At 55.5% G+C, this 12585-nt stretch overlaps 2 protein-coding genes across 2 annotated transcripts; both read right to left on the bottom strand.

Annotated features, from left to right (window-relative positions):
• Nucleotides 1–311: 311 nt before the first annotated feature.
• On the bottom strand, nt 312–4333 carry LOC135191417 (11-beta-hydroxysteroid dehydrogenase 1-like). Its single transcript, XM_064173708.1, has 6 exons — nt 4246–4333; nt 3557–3687; nt 2897–3008; nt 2605–2790; nt 1441–1584; nt 312–887 (listed from the first exon to the last, which is right to left on the bottom strand). The coding sequence occupies exons 1-6, from the start codon at nt 4331–4333 to the stop codon at nt 667–669; spliced, it is 882 nt and encodes a 293-aa protein (XP_064029778.1). The 3' UTR covers nt 312–666.
• Nucleotides 4334–6637: 2304 nt separating this feature from the next.
• LOC135191352 (11-beta-hydroxysteroid dehydrogenase 1-like) lies at nt 6638–12143 on the bottom strand. The gene is made up of 6 exons (XM_064173574.1): nt 11952–12143; nt 10810–10940; nt 10182–10293; nt 9421–9606; nt 7867–8010; nt 6638–6858 (listed from the first exon to the last, which is right to left on the bottom strand). The coding sequence occupies exons 1-6, from the start codon at nt 12037–12039 to the stop codon at nt 6638–6640; spliced, it is 882 nt and encodes a 293-aa protein (XP_064029644.1). The 5' UTR covers nt 12040–12143.
• Between the last annotated feature and the right edge of the window lie 442 nt (nt 12144–12585).

Here is a 12585-nt window from a genome sequence, read left to right as displayed (position 1 = left end):
GGTAATGCTATTAAGGCTCCTCGCAGATTGGAGAGGAAAAAGAACAGGGGGGGAAAAAAGTGTGTAGGGCAGCTGAGGAGAGGTCAGGAACGGCAGAAACTCAGTAAGGTGGTTAGAGAAGTGAAAGCTCGTTAATGCAAATCATGCAGGGAGGTGGGTTTGAGCAGCTGGGCGCTGACACGGGCTGTGTGCCCGGCCACGTGGGGAAGGAGCAGGAGTGGAAGCAGAGGACTGGTGAGGTAACACAGGGTTTATTCTTACAAAGACCGGCCTGGAAGGGGGTACAGGACTGGAAAACACAAAAAGAAATGTCCTGGTTCAAAGGCCTTCTTTGGGTGGCTTTTGCCTGGCCCAAACCCTCACTCCGGTCCAGGGCTCGGCTGCTTGCTGTGCTCAGCACCGTGGCTTTTGTGGCTGTGGTTGGGGAATAGCTTCTGGAGGTCAAGCAGGGAACCTGCTGCCAGAAGCTTCTCTAAGTCTGCTTCTTGGTTGGAAAAAAAAACTCAGTTGCAGGAGTTCATGACTAAAAAGGACCTTTTCACACCATGTGTCATCCCATCTTCAGCTACCGGGGTGCACCAGCACGGGGCTACCCTGGCAGCATGGAGGAGCTGCATGGACGCTCAAATCCCTTGTGCCTGGCCCAAGGTGTGCACCCACCAGGGGCTATGTTCTGCTGATGTTTTCCACGTTGTAGCTGCTCCTGGTGATGTAGTCGAGGAAGTCTGGGGCAAAGGCCCTGAGGAGCAGCAGGGTGTCCACCAGCCGGGCTGGGTAGTGCAGCTCACGCTGGCGCAGCGCTGCCCCTTTGATGATCTGCAGGGCGCAGTCCTCCTTGGGCGCCGGCGTGTCCTGGATGACGTGGGAGATGGCCTGCACCGCGCTCTCTGCGGGGAGAGGATGGCGTGCAGGAGCTGCCACCAGCTCTGCTGGGGTGTCTGCAGCCTCCTCTGACAGACTGACAAGCTCTAGGGGTCAGAGCTGCTTAAGGCTTGCCTGGGTAAAACAGCAGTTATAGTAGGGTAGTTCCTGTTCCTTTCCACCTTATGAGTGACCACAGGACTGAATCCTCATCTGCCCTGCTCCCTACAGCAGAGCCAAAGGCCTCAGACCACACCTTTTAAATAGCTGGGGTCCTGTTTGCCTCGTAGCAGCATTCTGAGCAGCCTGGGACTGGGGCTGCAGGAGAGCTGGGGAGGGACTTTCGACAAGGGCTTGTAACAGTAGAATGAGGGGTGATGGACTGAAGCTTGAAGAGGGGAGATGTAATTCTTACAGTGAGGGTGGGGAGATGCTGGAACAGGTTGTCCAGGGAGGTCATGGATGCCCTCTCCCTGGAGGTGTTCAAGGCCAGGTTGGATGAGGCCTTGGGTTTCCTGGGCTTGGCTTTGCTCTGTCTGGAAATGCAGAGTCATGGGCCCCCAGTGACACTGAGCTTACCTGTGTTGATGTAGCCCAGGATGCAGAGTGTGATGGAGACATTGACCTTCTCCATGACGAATTCACTTCTCAAGGAGCTAAAGAATCCATCTAAGGCAAACTTAGTTGCAGAATAGGGAGCAGCAAATGGGACGCCAGTTTTACCTGGAGCAGAGAGACAGTATCAGGGCTCCTGTACTGGGCAGACACCAGGCTGTACTGGTCTCCCTTCCTCTATCCTTCAAGTAGCTACAAGATGTGATTTATGCTGACTGAATGATCTGCCATGGCTGTTTGAGAGAAATAAACTAGTGCAGGAATGTTTGAAACTGAACATATGGCACACAAAAGCATGAAGGACCTTCAGGTATGGGTGGTGGTGCTCTTGTACCCTGCTGTGCACCTGTCTGTAGCTGATGCATGTGCAATGTGTGACCATGCACACAGAACAACCTGCAGTGCATGGAAGAGGTCAGTGGGTACAGACTTGCAGGACAGGCCACAGCATATAAATCTTCCTTAGGACTTGAACTGACAGACCCCACCTAGAGTACTGTGTACAGTTCTGGAGCCCCCAACATAATGACATTGAACTGTTTGAGCCAGTCCAGAGGAGGCCACAAGGATGATTGGAGGGCTGCAGCAGCTCTGCTATGAGGCCAGGCTGAGAGAGTTGGGGCTTTGCAGCCTGGAGAAGAGAAGACTTTGAGGAGACCTTGGAATGGCCTTTCAGTATCTGAAGGGAGCCTACAGGAAGGTTGGGGAGGGACTATTGACAAGGTCTTGTAATGAGAGGATGAGGAGGAATGGGTTTGAAGTGGCAGAGGGGAGATTGAAAGTGGATGTTAGGAAGAAGTTGTTTGCAGTGAGGGTGGTGAGACCCTGGCACAGGTTGCCCAGGGAGGTTGTGGATGCTTCCTCCCTGGAAGTGTTCAAGGCCAGGCTGGATAAGGCCTTGAGCAAACTGTTCTAGTGGGAGGTGTCCCTGCCTGTGGCAGGGGGTTAAAACTGGCTGAACTTTGAGGTCCTTTCCAACCTAAACCATTCTGTGTGCCACCAGGGTATAAAGGACAGGCTGGTCCTGACTCCCAGTGGGGTGGCTCTTTGGAGAAGAGCTGCAGCAGAGATCCCTTGCAGGCAGAGGAAGGGACATGGGCAGAAGAGCCTGGCCCCTTGTGTGCTCACCTGCTACGGATGAAACTACCACGATGCTGCCCTCACTCTCCTTCAGCATGGGCAGGGCAGACGTGGTCATGGCCACATAGCTGAGGAAGTTGGTCTCCAGGAGCTTTCGGACGTGCTCCACGTCCCCGTTGAAGTAGGTGAAGTAGCTGTGACCGATGTGATTCAGGATGAGCATATCAAGGCCTCCTGGAATCAGGGAATGTTTGCTGTTAGCATCTCAGCAGCTTCTTGCTGGCTGAGATGGCCCCACAATGTAGCAGGGAGTGAGGAGGGGCAGGTCTTCATCACCTACCCCAAGTGTTCTCAGCCTCCTTCACCACCACCTCGGCAAATGCAGTGTCCTCCATGGAGCCGCTCACGTAGCTGGCAGACGCAGCACCCAGCTTGAGGCACTGCTCCACCACCTGTGGTGACAGTGACAAGGCTGTGGGCAATGGTCCCTCTCCATCAACACCCTCCCACCCCTTGAAGGCCGTTGCTGTCTTGGGATGGACAGGCAGCACATCTTCCTGTCCTGCTGGAGCACCTTCTCCCTTCATGGGAGGAGCCACAATGACCCATCTGAGCCAAACGTTTGGTATCTGTATGCGGGGCTGGGATTGCTTCATCTTAGTTCTGTTGTACACAGGAAGCAAAACCAGGGCAGACTTTGGGAAGGAGCAGGAGCTGGGCAGACCAGAGCTTGGGTGGCCTTGTGTTGTTCTTGATGGTGGAGATAATCCGCAGCTGAAAGCTGCAGAGAAGTGCATGCCCTGCTGCCAGCAGTGAAACAGCAATTGAGTGCGGTGGGAGAGTGTTAGCACAGGCTGGTGCCAGGAGAGCTCTGGGATGGATCTGTGGGTATCTGGCATCCCCGTGTGCCCAGGCTGAGCGAGTGCCTGCATCCTGCCCTCCCGTGGGGCTGTGGGATGTGAAGGTTTTACCAGCCCAGCCTGCTCTGCTTGCCATTTACTTTCTGCAGCTTGGCCTGGGTGCGCGCGGTCAGCAGGAGGTGAGCTTCCATGCGTGCCAGGTGGTAGGCCATCTGCTCCCCGATGCCGCTGCTGGCGCCCGTCACGATCACCCGCTTCCCCCGCAGCATCTCTGCAGAGGAGGGCACAGGGCTTGGAGCTGGCACAGCCCACACCGCCATGGGCACCGCAGCGCCTCTCCGCCCCTGTGCGCAGAGAGCTGCAGGCAGCAGCGTTGCCCCACTGTGGTGTCCACTGCTCACGGAGCTCCTGACTGGGGTCTTCTGGATGTTAACCCCGGTTCAGTGGGGAGCATGTGTGAGGTGTGTGGTCTGGGAGCAGCTTTTAGGAGTGGCAAGGGATGAAATGTTTAAAGTGGAGAGCTGCCTGTTGCCTAAAGAAATCACTTACTGAGATCAGACACCTGCTGTGCATCCCAGCAGACCCAACCCTGCCAGCCCTCCTGTGCAGTGCAGACTGCTCTGACCCCTCTGCTCCCCTCCAAGCCTTCAGCTTCCCCATGCTTTGGTTTTGCTCTCTGAGCTTCAAAAGGTCCTTCAAATCATGGAATCAGCCAGGTTGGAAGAGACCTCCAGGATCATCCAGTCTAACCTCTCATGACCCTGTGTGGTCCTGTGCTGGCAGCAGCCTCCCCGATTGTGGGTTTCAATCCTGGTTTTCAGTGACTTACCTTCACTGAAATTCCTGGGTGCTGAGTAGAAGTAAAAGGCCAGAGCCACTCCCAGCAAGGGGATGAAGATCTTCAGGAGCAGACCCATCCCTCTGCAGAAGTACAGGCAGGAGCAAGACAAACTCCACAGCTCTGACCCAGGAGAGGTAGATCTGTCAGTGAGTTGCAAATGGGGCTGGGAGTGGTAGCAGTTTTGAACTTGTTCTTATCTTGCACAACCTTGCTGGTATCTATTGGACCTTTTCTTTGTCCTGCCTGCGATTTAGCAAACATTAACCTATCTCATTTTGGACTTTAGGCTGTTCCTTTGCACCCTTTTTCTGCCAGGGTTTCCAGGTGTGGTGCTTGAAAGTGTTCAAGGAAAGGCTCTGCAAAGCTTTTTAGCTCCAAAGAGCAGTGTGGGTGTGGGCTTTGGTGGCTGCCTTTGGAGCTGGGACTCCTGTGTCCCTGCAGTGTAGGCCTCCATGGGGTGGCCATCTTTCTCTCTGTCCACTCCATACCTCATCTAGAGGCTTCTCCTTGCTGGCTGCCACCAGGATTTATTGATCAGTAATATCCCTGTGGCACAGGCTCATACCTAGAAGAGAGCAGGGCTGGCTGGGTTTAGACCCTTAGTGGTGCTGCAGGCTTATCCTGTGGGATCATAGGATCGTAGAATGGTAGGGGTTGGAAGTCACCTCTGAAGATTGAGTCCCCCCCTGCCAAAGCAGGATCAGCCAGGGCAGGTCACACAGGAACACATCCAGACATGTCTTGAAAGAGTCCAGAGGAGACTGCACAACCTCTCTGGGCAGCCTGCTCCAGGGCTCCAGCATCTTCAGTTTTCCCTCATGTTGAGGTGGAACTTGCTGGATTCCAGTTTGCATCCATCACCCCTTGTCCTGTCACAGGACACCACTGAAGAGGGTAGTGCCTTCTTAACAGAAAGGATACCACCACTGGTGTGATGCTGACCATTTGTTGGGTTGTTATACCTAAAACCTGGCACCTCCCAGGAACCCACTGACTGCAAAAGGTAGAGGAGAAGCCAGGTGGGTGAAAAACAAAGATCCTCAGCTTCCACAAGCGCTGCGTGTCACAGTGCTCAGCATCTGCCTGGGCATGTGGCAAATGGGTTTGCAGCTAATTCCCTGAAAGAGAAAGGCTGAAGGGCAGAACCCCCACAGCATGCAGTGGTTTGTGTGGGCAACTGCAGAATAACACATCAGGACCATCCAATCTAGCTCAGGGCACACAGGAACACATCCAGAAAGGCCTTGAAAGGCTCCAGAGACTCTACAACCTCTCTGGGCAGCCTGTGCCAGCGCTCTGGGACCCTTCCAGCAAAGAAGTTCCCCCTTGTGTTGAGCTGCAACCTCCTGTGCTGCAGCTTCCATCCGTTGCTCCTTGTCCTATCCTAGGGAGCAGTGAACAGAGCCTGTCCCCCTGACCTCCTGACCCTCTCCTGATTCCCAGCCCTCAGATGTTTATAAACACTTATTAAATCCCCTCTCAGTCCTCTCTTCTCCAGACTTAACAGCCCACCAGGGCCCTCAGCCTCTCTTCCTCAGGCAGTGCTCCAGTCCCCTCATCATCCTCGTAGCCCTCCCTTGGACTCTCTCCAGCAGATCCCTGTCCCTCTTCATCTGGGGAGCCCAAACCTGAAGACAGTACTCAAGATGAGGTCTTACTAGGACAGAGTAGGGGCAAAGGAGAACCTCCCTGGATCTGCTGGACACATCTGCTTAGTACACCCCAGGATCCCATCTACAGTGATCACAGAACCATAGGCTGCATCAGGATGGAAGGGACCCTCAAAGGTCATCTTGTCCAACTCCCCTGCAGTGATCAGGGATCTCTCCACCTGCTTCCAGGCGCTCAGGGCCCCATCGAGGTTGACCTTCAATGCCTCCAGGGATGAAGGATTCTTGCAAGGATCCAATCTCCCTGTGGAAGGCAAACCAGTGGCGTTCTTCCAGTTTACAGCTACCAAACCCAGAGGAGACAACACAGCTCCTAGGTGAGTACATTTTATTTAACAGTGAGTTTCTTCCCACTTTTCCCTGTCGGGGATAAGGGCAGAGGGCCAACCCGGTGGGGCAGTGCAGGGGCTGGGGATTCCCTGTGTCCCACCTTGCGCTCCGCGGCCATACGCCCTATTTACCAATGCAGTAACGACCTGTTCAAAGCACAAGCGGAGGCGGGGAGAGGAGGGCAGGGCTGTGCCGCCTGTCCCACCGCACAGGTCTCAGCGGCGGCCAGGCACGGCTGTGATGCGCAAGGCGGCCAGCAGAGGGCGGCGTTGTGCCGGCGGGCGGCTTTAGGGCGGGCTGTGGCGGGGCTGGGGGAGCGGGGCGGGGGCGGGTGCGGGCGGTGCGCCGCGGAGGATGCGCGGGGGCGGTGCGGGGCGCCGCTAGGCCCGGCGGGGCTGGCGGAGGCGGTAGCGGCCGCGCACCAGGTAGTCGAGCAGGTCGGCGGCGCAGTCGCGCAGCAGCAGCGGCAGCCGCGTGGAGCCGTAGCGGTAGTAGAGCTCGCGCCGCCGCAGCGCCGCCCCCTTCAGGATCTCGAGCGCGCACTCCCCGCGCGGCGCCGGCCGCACGCGCAGCACGTCTCCCGCCGCGCGCACCGCGCTCTCTGCGGGGGGGGGGGGGGGAAAGGAGGAACGGGAGGGGTTAGGAGAGCCGCAGCGGAGCGCCGGGGCCGGAGCGGGGCGGGGAGGCAGAGCGGAGCCGCGGCCAGAGGGGGGATCTGAGCCAGGGGCAAACCGGGTCCCCGAGGGAGGGGGCCGAGCTGCGAGGGGCGGCAGAGGAAAGCGAGCGCTGTGCGGGGAGATGGGGGGGAAGGGAGCTCCGGGGGAAACGGAGTCCTGAGCAAGGGAGTCTCTGGGGAGCAGCCAGACCCAAGAGGAAGGGGTCTGGGGGATAAGCCCAGACCCAGAAGCAGGTCTTAGGAGGAATGGAGGTGTCCTAGGGAGAGCCAAGCCCCAGGGGCTTTGGGTGGAGTGAGATGAGGGGAGCCCGAGCCCGGTTGGGATGCAGGGGTTGAAACAGTAGAGAAGTGGGGAGGAGCCGTAGAGGACTTGGGGGTAGTAAACTGGGGGGAGCTGGGGTCCAAGGGGAGCTGAGCCTGAGGTGAGTGAGCAGAAGGGGCTGGGGAGCATGCTGAGCAGGCTGCGGGGAGAGAGCAGAGAAGGAAAGCGAGAAGCCAGGGAAGGCCAGCTTGGCTGGTAAGGCTGGGAGAGCAGAGTGTGCAAACCGTGCCAAAACAGGGCCGCTGGTGAAACCAACGCCCCCTCTGCTGCCCAGCACTGGCAGAACTGCAGCTGCTCTCATCCTGGCATGGATGCTGCCTTGTGCCCCGCTGTTAATGGCAGGTGTGTGGCACACACTGGTGTTCACTGAGTGCTAGGCTGTGCCAGCCTGTGTGCAGTGCATGGGGGGCTGAAATGAGTTGGATTGGTTTTGGGTATAAGAGAGGTTGGGGTTCCACCCTGAAACCAGGATGTGTTTGCATGCACTCAGGCTACAGCCAGGCTAAAGCAGCAGCAGCAGCAGAGTGGTTGGCAGAGGGAATGGAGAGGCAGGATAAAGATCTGGGCAGGTGATGCTTAGCTCCCCATCAGTGAGACCAAACAGATCTTACCTGTGTCGATGAAGCCAAGGATGCAGAGTGTGATTGAAACATTAATGTTCTGAATGGTGAACTCCTGCCTGAGGGAGCTGAAAAATCCATCCAGGGCAAACTTGGTTGCAGAATAGGGGACCGTAAAGGGAAAGCCAACTTTACCTGGACACAGAGTGAAGCTCTGTCACAGCACAGAAAGCCACTGCTAAGCCTCTGCTTTCTTTTCCTCAATAAAGTATTCTACCCAGAGGGAGTTTGCTGTTAGTGAAGTGTTGCCCTGGCACCTGAGCAGCAGCATTACAAACCTTCCCATCAGCTTCCATCTCTTTTCAGGCTGAGGGAGCTGGGGGGGTGCAGCCTGCAGAAGAGGAGGCTCAGGGCAGAGCTCATTGCTGTCTGCAGCTCCCTGAAGGGAGGCAGTAGCCAGGTGGGGTTGGGCTCTTCTCCCAGGCAACCAGCACCAGAAGAAGGGGACACAGCCTCAAGCTGTGCCAGGGCAGGTCTAAGCGGGATATCAGGAGGAAGTTGTTGTCAGAGAGAGTGATTGGCATTGGAATGGGCTGCCCAGGGAGGTGGTGAAGTCGCCATGGCTGGAGGTGTTGGAGCCAAGACTGGCTGAGGCACTTAGTGCCATGGTCTGGTTGGTTGGGCAGCGCTGGGTGCTAGGTTGGAGCTCTCTTCCAACCTGCTTGATTCTATGATTAAGGCCAGCACAGTGGGCTGGGGTTTGAGCAACCCATGGTAGCAATGAAACCCTCAGAGGGGAGAGGTAAACCGCAGTTTAAACTCTGGTGTCTGTCAGAGCTGAGCTGATCACCAGAAGACTGACCAAGATACTGGCTGGGGAGTGGGGACATCTGTTTGTAATTTAGTTCCCTGATTTAACAGAAATTCAGTAAGTCATTTTTGGTGAATAGAGTCAGTCAATAACTCACTCCACAAATATTAGCAGGAACTTGACCTACCAAGCCGAGAGGAGCAGGCAGGGACCAGCAAGCTGAGGAATTGTTCCATTTCCTCTTCTCTCCATGAAACTGAATTGTAGGGTCACAGAATGGTTTGGGTTGGAAGGGACCTTAAAGATCATCCAGTTCCAACCCCACTGCCATAGGCAGGGACACCTTCCACTCAACCAGGGTTGCTCAAGGCCTCATCCCACCTGGCTTTGAGCCCTTCCAGGGAAGAGGAATCCACAGCCTTTCTGGGCAGCGTGTTTGAGACTGAAGGTCTGCAAGCTGTGCTCTGAGCCTGACAGCAGGGCTGGGGTGATTTGATTGCATCAGGGAGCAAATTCCACTGGGAGAGTGGAATTCCACTGGATCTGGATTTGTTAGAGGATTTGTTGGAGTGATTGAGAAAGTACAAAAAGGCTCTGGATCTGGGTTTGTTAGAGGATTTGTTGGAGTGACTGAGAAAGTACAAAAGGGCTCTGGATTTGGGGCTGTTAGAGCATTTGTTGGAGTGCATGAAGCAGTCCTGGCTCTTGGTGTCGTGCATTCATCTTGCTTGCGAAAATCAGCCCAGGGTGCCTTGTGACTGAATCTCCTGTCACTTACCTTGGTCCCCACTCACCTGCCATGGATGAAACCACCACGATGCTGCCCTCACTCTCCTTCAGCATGGGCAGGGCAGACGTGGTCATGGCCACGTAGCTGAGGAAGTTGATCTCCAGGAGCTTTCGGACGTGCTCCACATCTCCGTTGAAGTAACCAAAGTAGGATGTGCCAACGTGATTAAGAATCAGCATGTCCAGGCCTCCTGCAAGCAGAGGAGCAGGCATTAGTGTTGGGTGGGATAGGACTACAAGGAGCACAACAGCTTTTCCTGGGAGCAGGAGGAGTGCAACCAAAAGAATCAGGTTTCTGGGTCAGAGCTGTGACTTATTACCTCTGGAGTAGAGATGCAGTCTGGAAATTTTGTTGATACTGATTTTTTTCTGGTTCAAAACACAAATGCCATGGCACAAGGGAGATCACCCTTGGTGTCTGTGGGTGCAGGGCAGGGGAGGGGGTGCTGCCCGCAGAGCTGAGCTGCTGCGTTTCGACGGCCATGCCCCATGACCGCAATAGCTACAGGCCTGATGGATGGTTTCAGACCACAGCAGCTAAGGGTGATGAAATCCAGGATTGTGGTACTGGAACAGGATGTCACGAGGGCACAGGGCTGAAATCGAGAGCGCAGTTCAGTGAAGATGGGCAGAGGAGGGGGAGGAGGACCACAGCATTAGGGACAAGTGTCTCAGCCTGTCTCCATCTCTCCACTCCAAAAGCAGCCTGGCCGAGGCAAGATGCAGTGTTCCCATCTCACTTGTGGAGAGCAGGCTGTTAACCTACCCAGCAAGATCTCTGCCTCCTCCACCACATGCTTGGCAAAGGCCATGTCCTCCATGGTGCCACTGATGTACTGCGCAGAGGCTGCCCCCAGCTCCAGGCACTGCTCCACCACCTGCCACACCAACACAATGGGTTAGAAACCCCTTCCCTGCCCTGAGAAGCCTCATGCCTCATGCAGTAAAGGGAGCCTGTGCTCCCTGTGATGTGTCCCCACCTTAAAACAGTGGTTTGGAGTTTTGGGAGTGTGTTTGGAACCTTTCAAGCTTCAAAGGGCACCTGGCAAGTGGTTCCTTTGGTGAAAGCATTACCCAAGGCAGTCTGTGCGTGTGGGGTGAGCAGGAGGGGATATCACTGCCGTGGAATGAGGGTGTGTGTGCTGTGTGTACTTAACTAAGCAAGTTCAAATACCATACTGTGTGCTCTGCAGAGTGCAGGTATCTACAAGAGAGGGGTTTCTGTGCCCCCAGGAGCCCCAGAGAGCAGGACAGGTATGACCGTGCCCCAGTGGTGCTTGTGCCACGGCTGTGATGCACATGGCCATGTGTGTCCCTGTGCTGTGAGACTGCCTCCAGGTCTTTGTGTGTGCAGGGTCATGCATGTGTGTGAGGGTGCTGAGCTTGCCAGTTACTTTCTGCAGCTTGGCCTCTGTCCGTGCAGTGATCAGGATGTGGGCTCCCATCCGTGCCAGGTGATAGGCCATCTGCTCCCCGATTCCAGTGCTCGCTCCGGTGACGATCACCCGCTTGCCCCTCAGCATCTCTGGGGACCAAGGCACAGGGATTTAATTCATCCAAACACTTCTTGGTAAAGAAATCAAGAAGATCCTCTAATGTCTTTCAGAGCAAGCAGTTGCAAGATGCTCCATGAGCCTGCAATGCAGAGTGTCCAGCACCAGGATGGCTTTTCCGTGAGCTGGAAAACCTGTGCTGAGGAGCAGCTGCAGCTCCTTGTGAGTGCAGCAACATGGAATGGTTTAGGTTGGAAGGGACCTCAAAGCTCAGCCAGTTCCAACCCCCTGCCATGGGCAGGGACACCTCCCACTAGAACAGGTTGCTCAAGGCCTCATCCAACCTGGCCTTGAACACCTCCAGGGAGATTGTGGAGCACAGAAGCACCCAATGTGATCAAAGAGGTGCTCCACAACCTCCCTGGGCAACCTGTGCCAATGTCTCACCACCCTCACTGCAAAGAACTTCTTCCCAACATCCAGTTTCAATCTCCCCTCTTCCAGTTTAAACTCATTCCTCCTCCTCCTGTCATTACAAGACCTTATAAACAGTCCCTCCCCAGCCCTCCTGTAGTCCCCTTCAGATCCTGGAAGGCTACTCCAAGATCTCCTCCAAGCCTTCTCTTCTCCAGGCAGAAAAGCCCCAACTCTTGTTGCCTGTCCTCACAGGAGGACAAGCACTTGGCCCTTTACAGCTTTCTGCCCAAGTCAACTTCCACACAGCTTGACTGCTCCCTGCTAAACCCTCTCTGCCAAGACCATGCTTCAAAACATAAAATCCAACACCTAAAAGCCACATTTACAAATCTGTTTGCTGCACACTGGTAAATGAGAGCCTTGAGACCCTTCCTCCACTGCAGCTCCCCCCTTGCCACACCTGCTCCCTTGGAAAGTTTGGAATTCATTTGCCTCCGAATCTCTGCTAAAAACAACTTTGCAGCATCAGCTGCTGCACAAAGGCTCAGGCATGGCTTGGTCCAAGCTCTGTGCAGTTTCTCTGCGCCATGCTCGGATGAAAGAGAGATTCACTTCTAATAACTTACCCGGGTCGAAATTGTCCCTCGCAGAATAAAACCAGAAGGCCAAAACCAATCCCAAAAAGGGAAGCAGTATCTTTTCCAGCCGACCCATCCCACTGTGGAGTCAGGAAATCAAGCATGAAAGAGAAGGGAGGAAAGAAAACAAACCCAGATCCCCTCTGCAGAGCTGCTCCAGAGGGAAGCAGCGATGCCAATCCTTCCGAACCTGTTAGCCAAGGAACCACAACTTCCAAAGCGCTGGGGAGGGGGGGGGGAAAAATCAGAGGGGTGGCAGGAGGCTGGCTGAGAGAGGGCAAAGCTGGGATTTGCTGCCCGTGGGAGCAGAGCTCGGCCTGGCCCGGCGGTGCTGTTTGGGTTCTGCCTGGCTCTTTTCATATTTCCTGTGCTACGCTAAAAAGCAGCATTTTGCACAACACCCTGAAGAGGTGTGTCCTCGTGGAGCAGCGTCAAGTTTCACTTGGACATGATCAGAGGCAGCCCCGCTGCAGGTGGTTAAACGTTAGGTGCTTAAACCCTAGGTGGGTGCCTCTGTGGTGATGCAGCCCAGGTCTAATCGCCTGCGGTGGGTCGGGCGCTGGGGAGTGCTTGGGGGGGTGCTGAGGGAGGAGGGGGGTTGGGATGCTGCAGGTCCTCAGCA

The sequence above is a fragment of the Pogoniulus pusillus genome, chromosome 39 (assembly GCF_015220805.1).
Source record: "Pogoniulus pusillus isolate bPogPus1 chromosome 39, bPogPus1.pri, whole genome shotgun sequence".
In the NCBI taxonomy this organism is placed as follows: Eukaryota; Metazoa; Chordata; class Aves; order Piciformes; family Lybiidae; genus Pogoniulus; species Pogoniulus pusillus.
This window is presented reverse-complemented; position numbering and strand designations above follow the sequence as displayed.

Coding starts and splice junctions, on each gene's coding strand:
- LOC135191352 (XM_064173574.1), bottom strand. CDS start 12,039: ATGGGTCGGCTGGAAAAGATACTGCTTCCCTTTTTGGGATTGGTTTTG. Junction 9,607..10,181: donor GGAGGCAGAGATCTTGCTGG/GTAGGTTAACAG, acceptor CTCTGCTTGCAG/GAGGCCTGGACATGCTGATT. Junction 8,011..9,420: donor GGTGGTTTCATCCATGGCAG/GTGAGTGGGGAC, acceptor CTCTGTGTCCAG/GTAAAGTTGGCTTTCCCTTT.
- LOC135191417 (XM_064173708.1), bottom strand. CDS start 4,333: ATGGGTCTGCTCCTGAAGATCTTCATCCCCTTGCTGGGAGTGGCTCTG. Junction 3,009..3,556: donor CCCAGGCCAAGCTGCAGAAA/GTAAATGGCAAG, acceptor CTGTCACCACAG/GTGGTGGAGCAGTGCCTCAA. Junction 1,585..2,604: donor GGTAGTTTCATCCGTAGCAG/GTGAGCACACAA, acceptor TCTCTGCTCCAG/GTAAAACTGGCGTCCCATTT.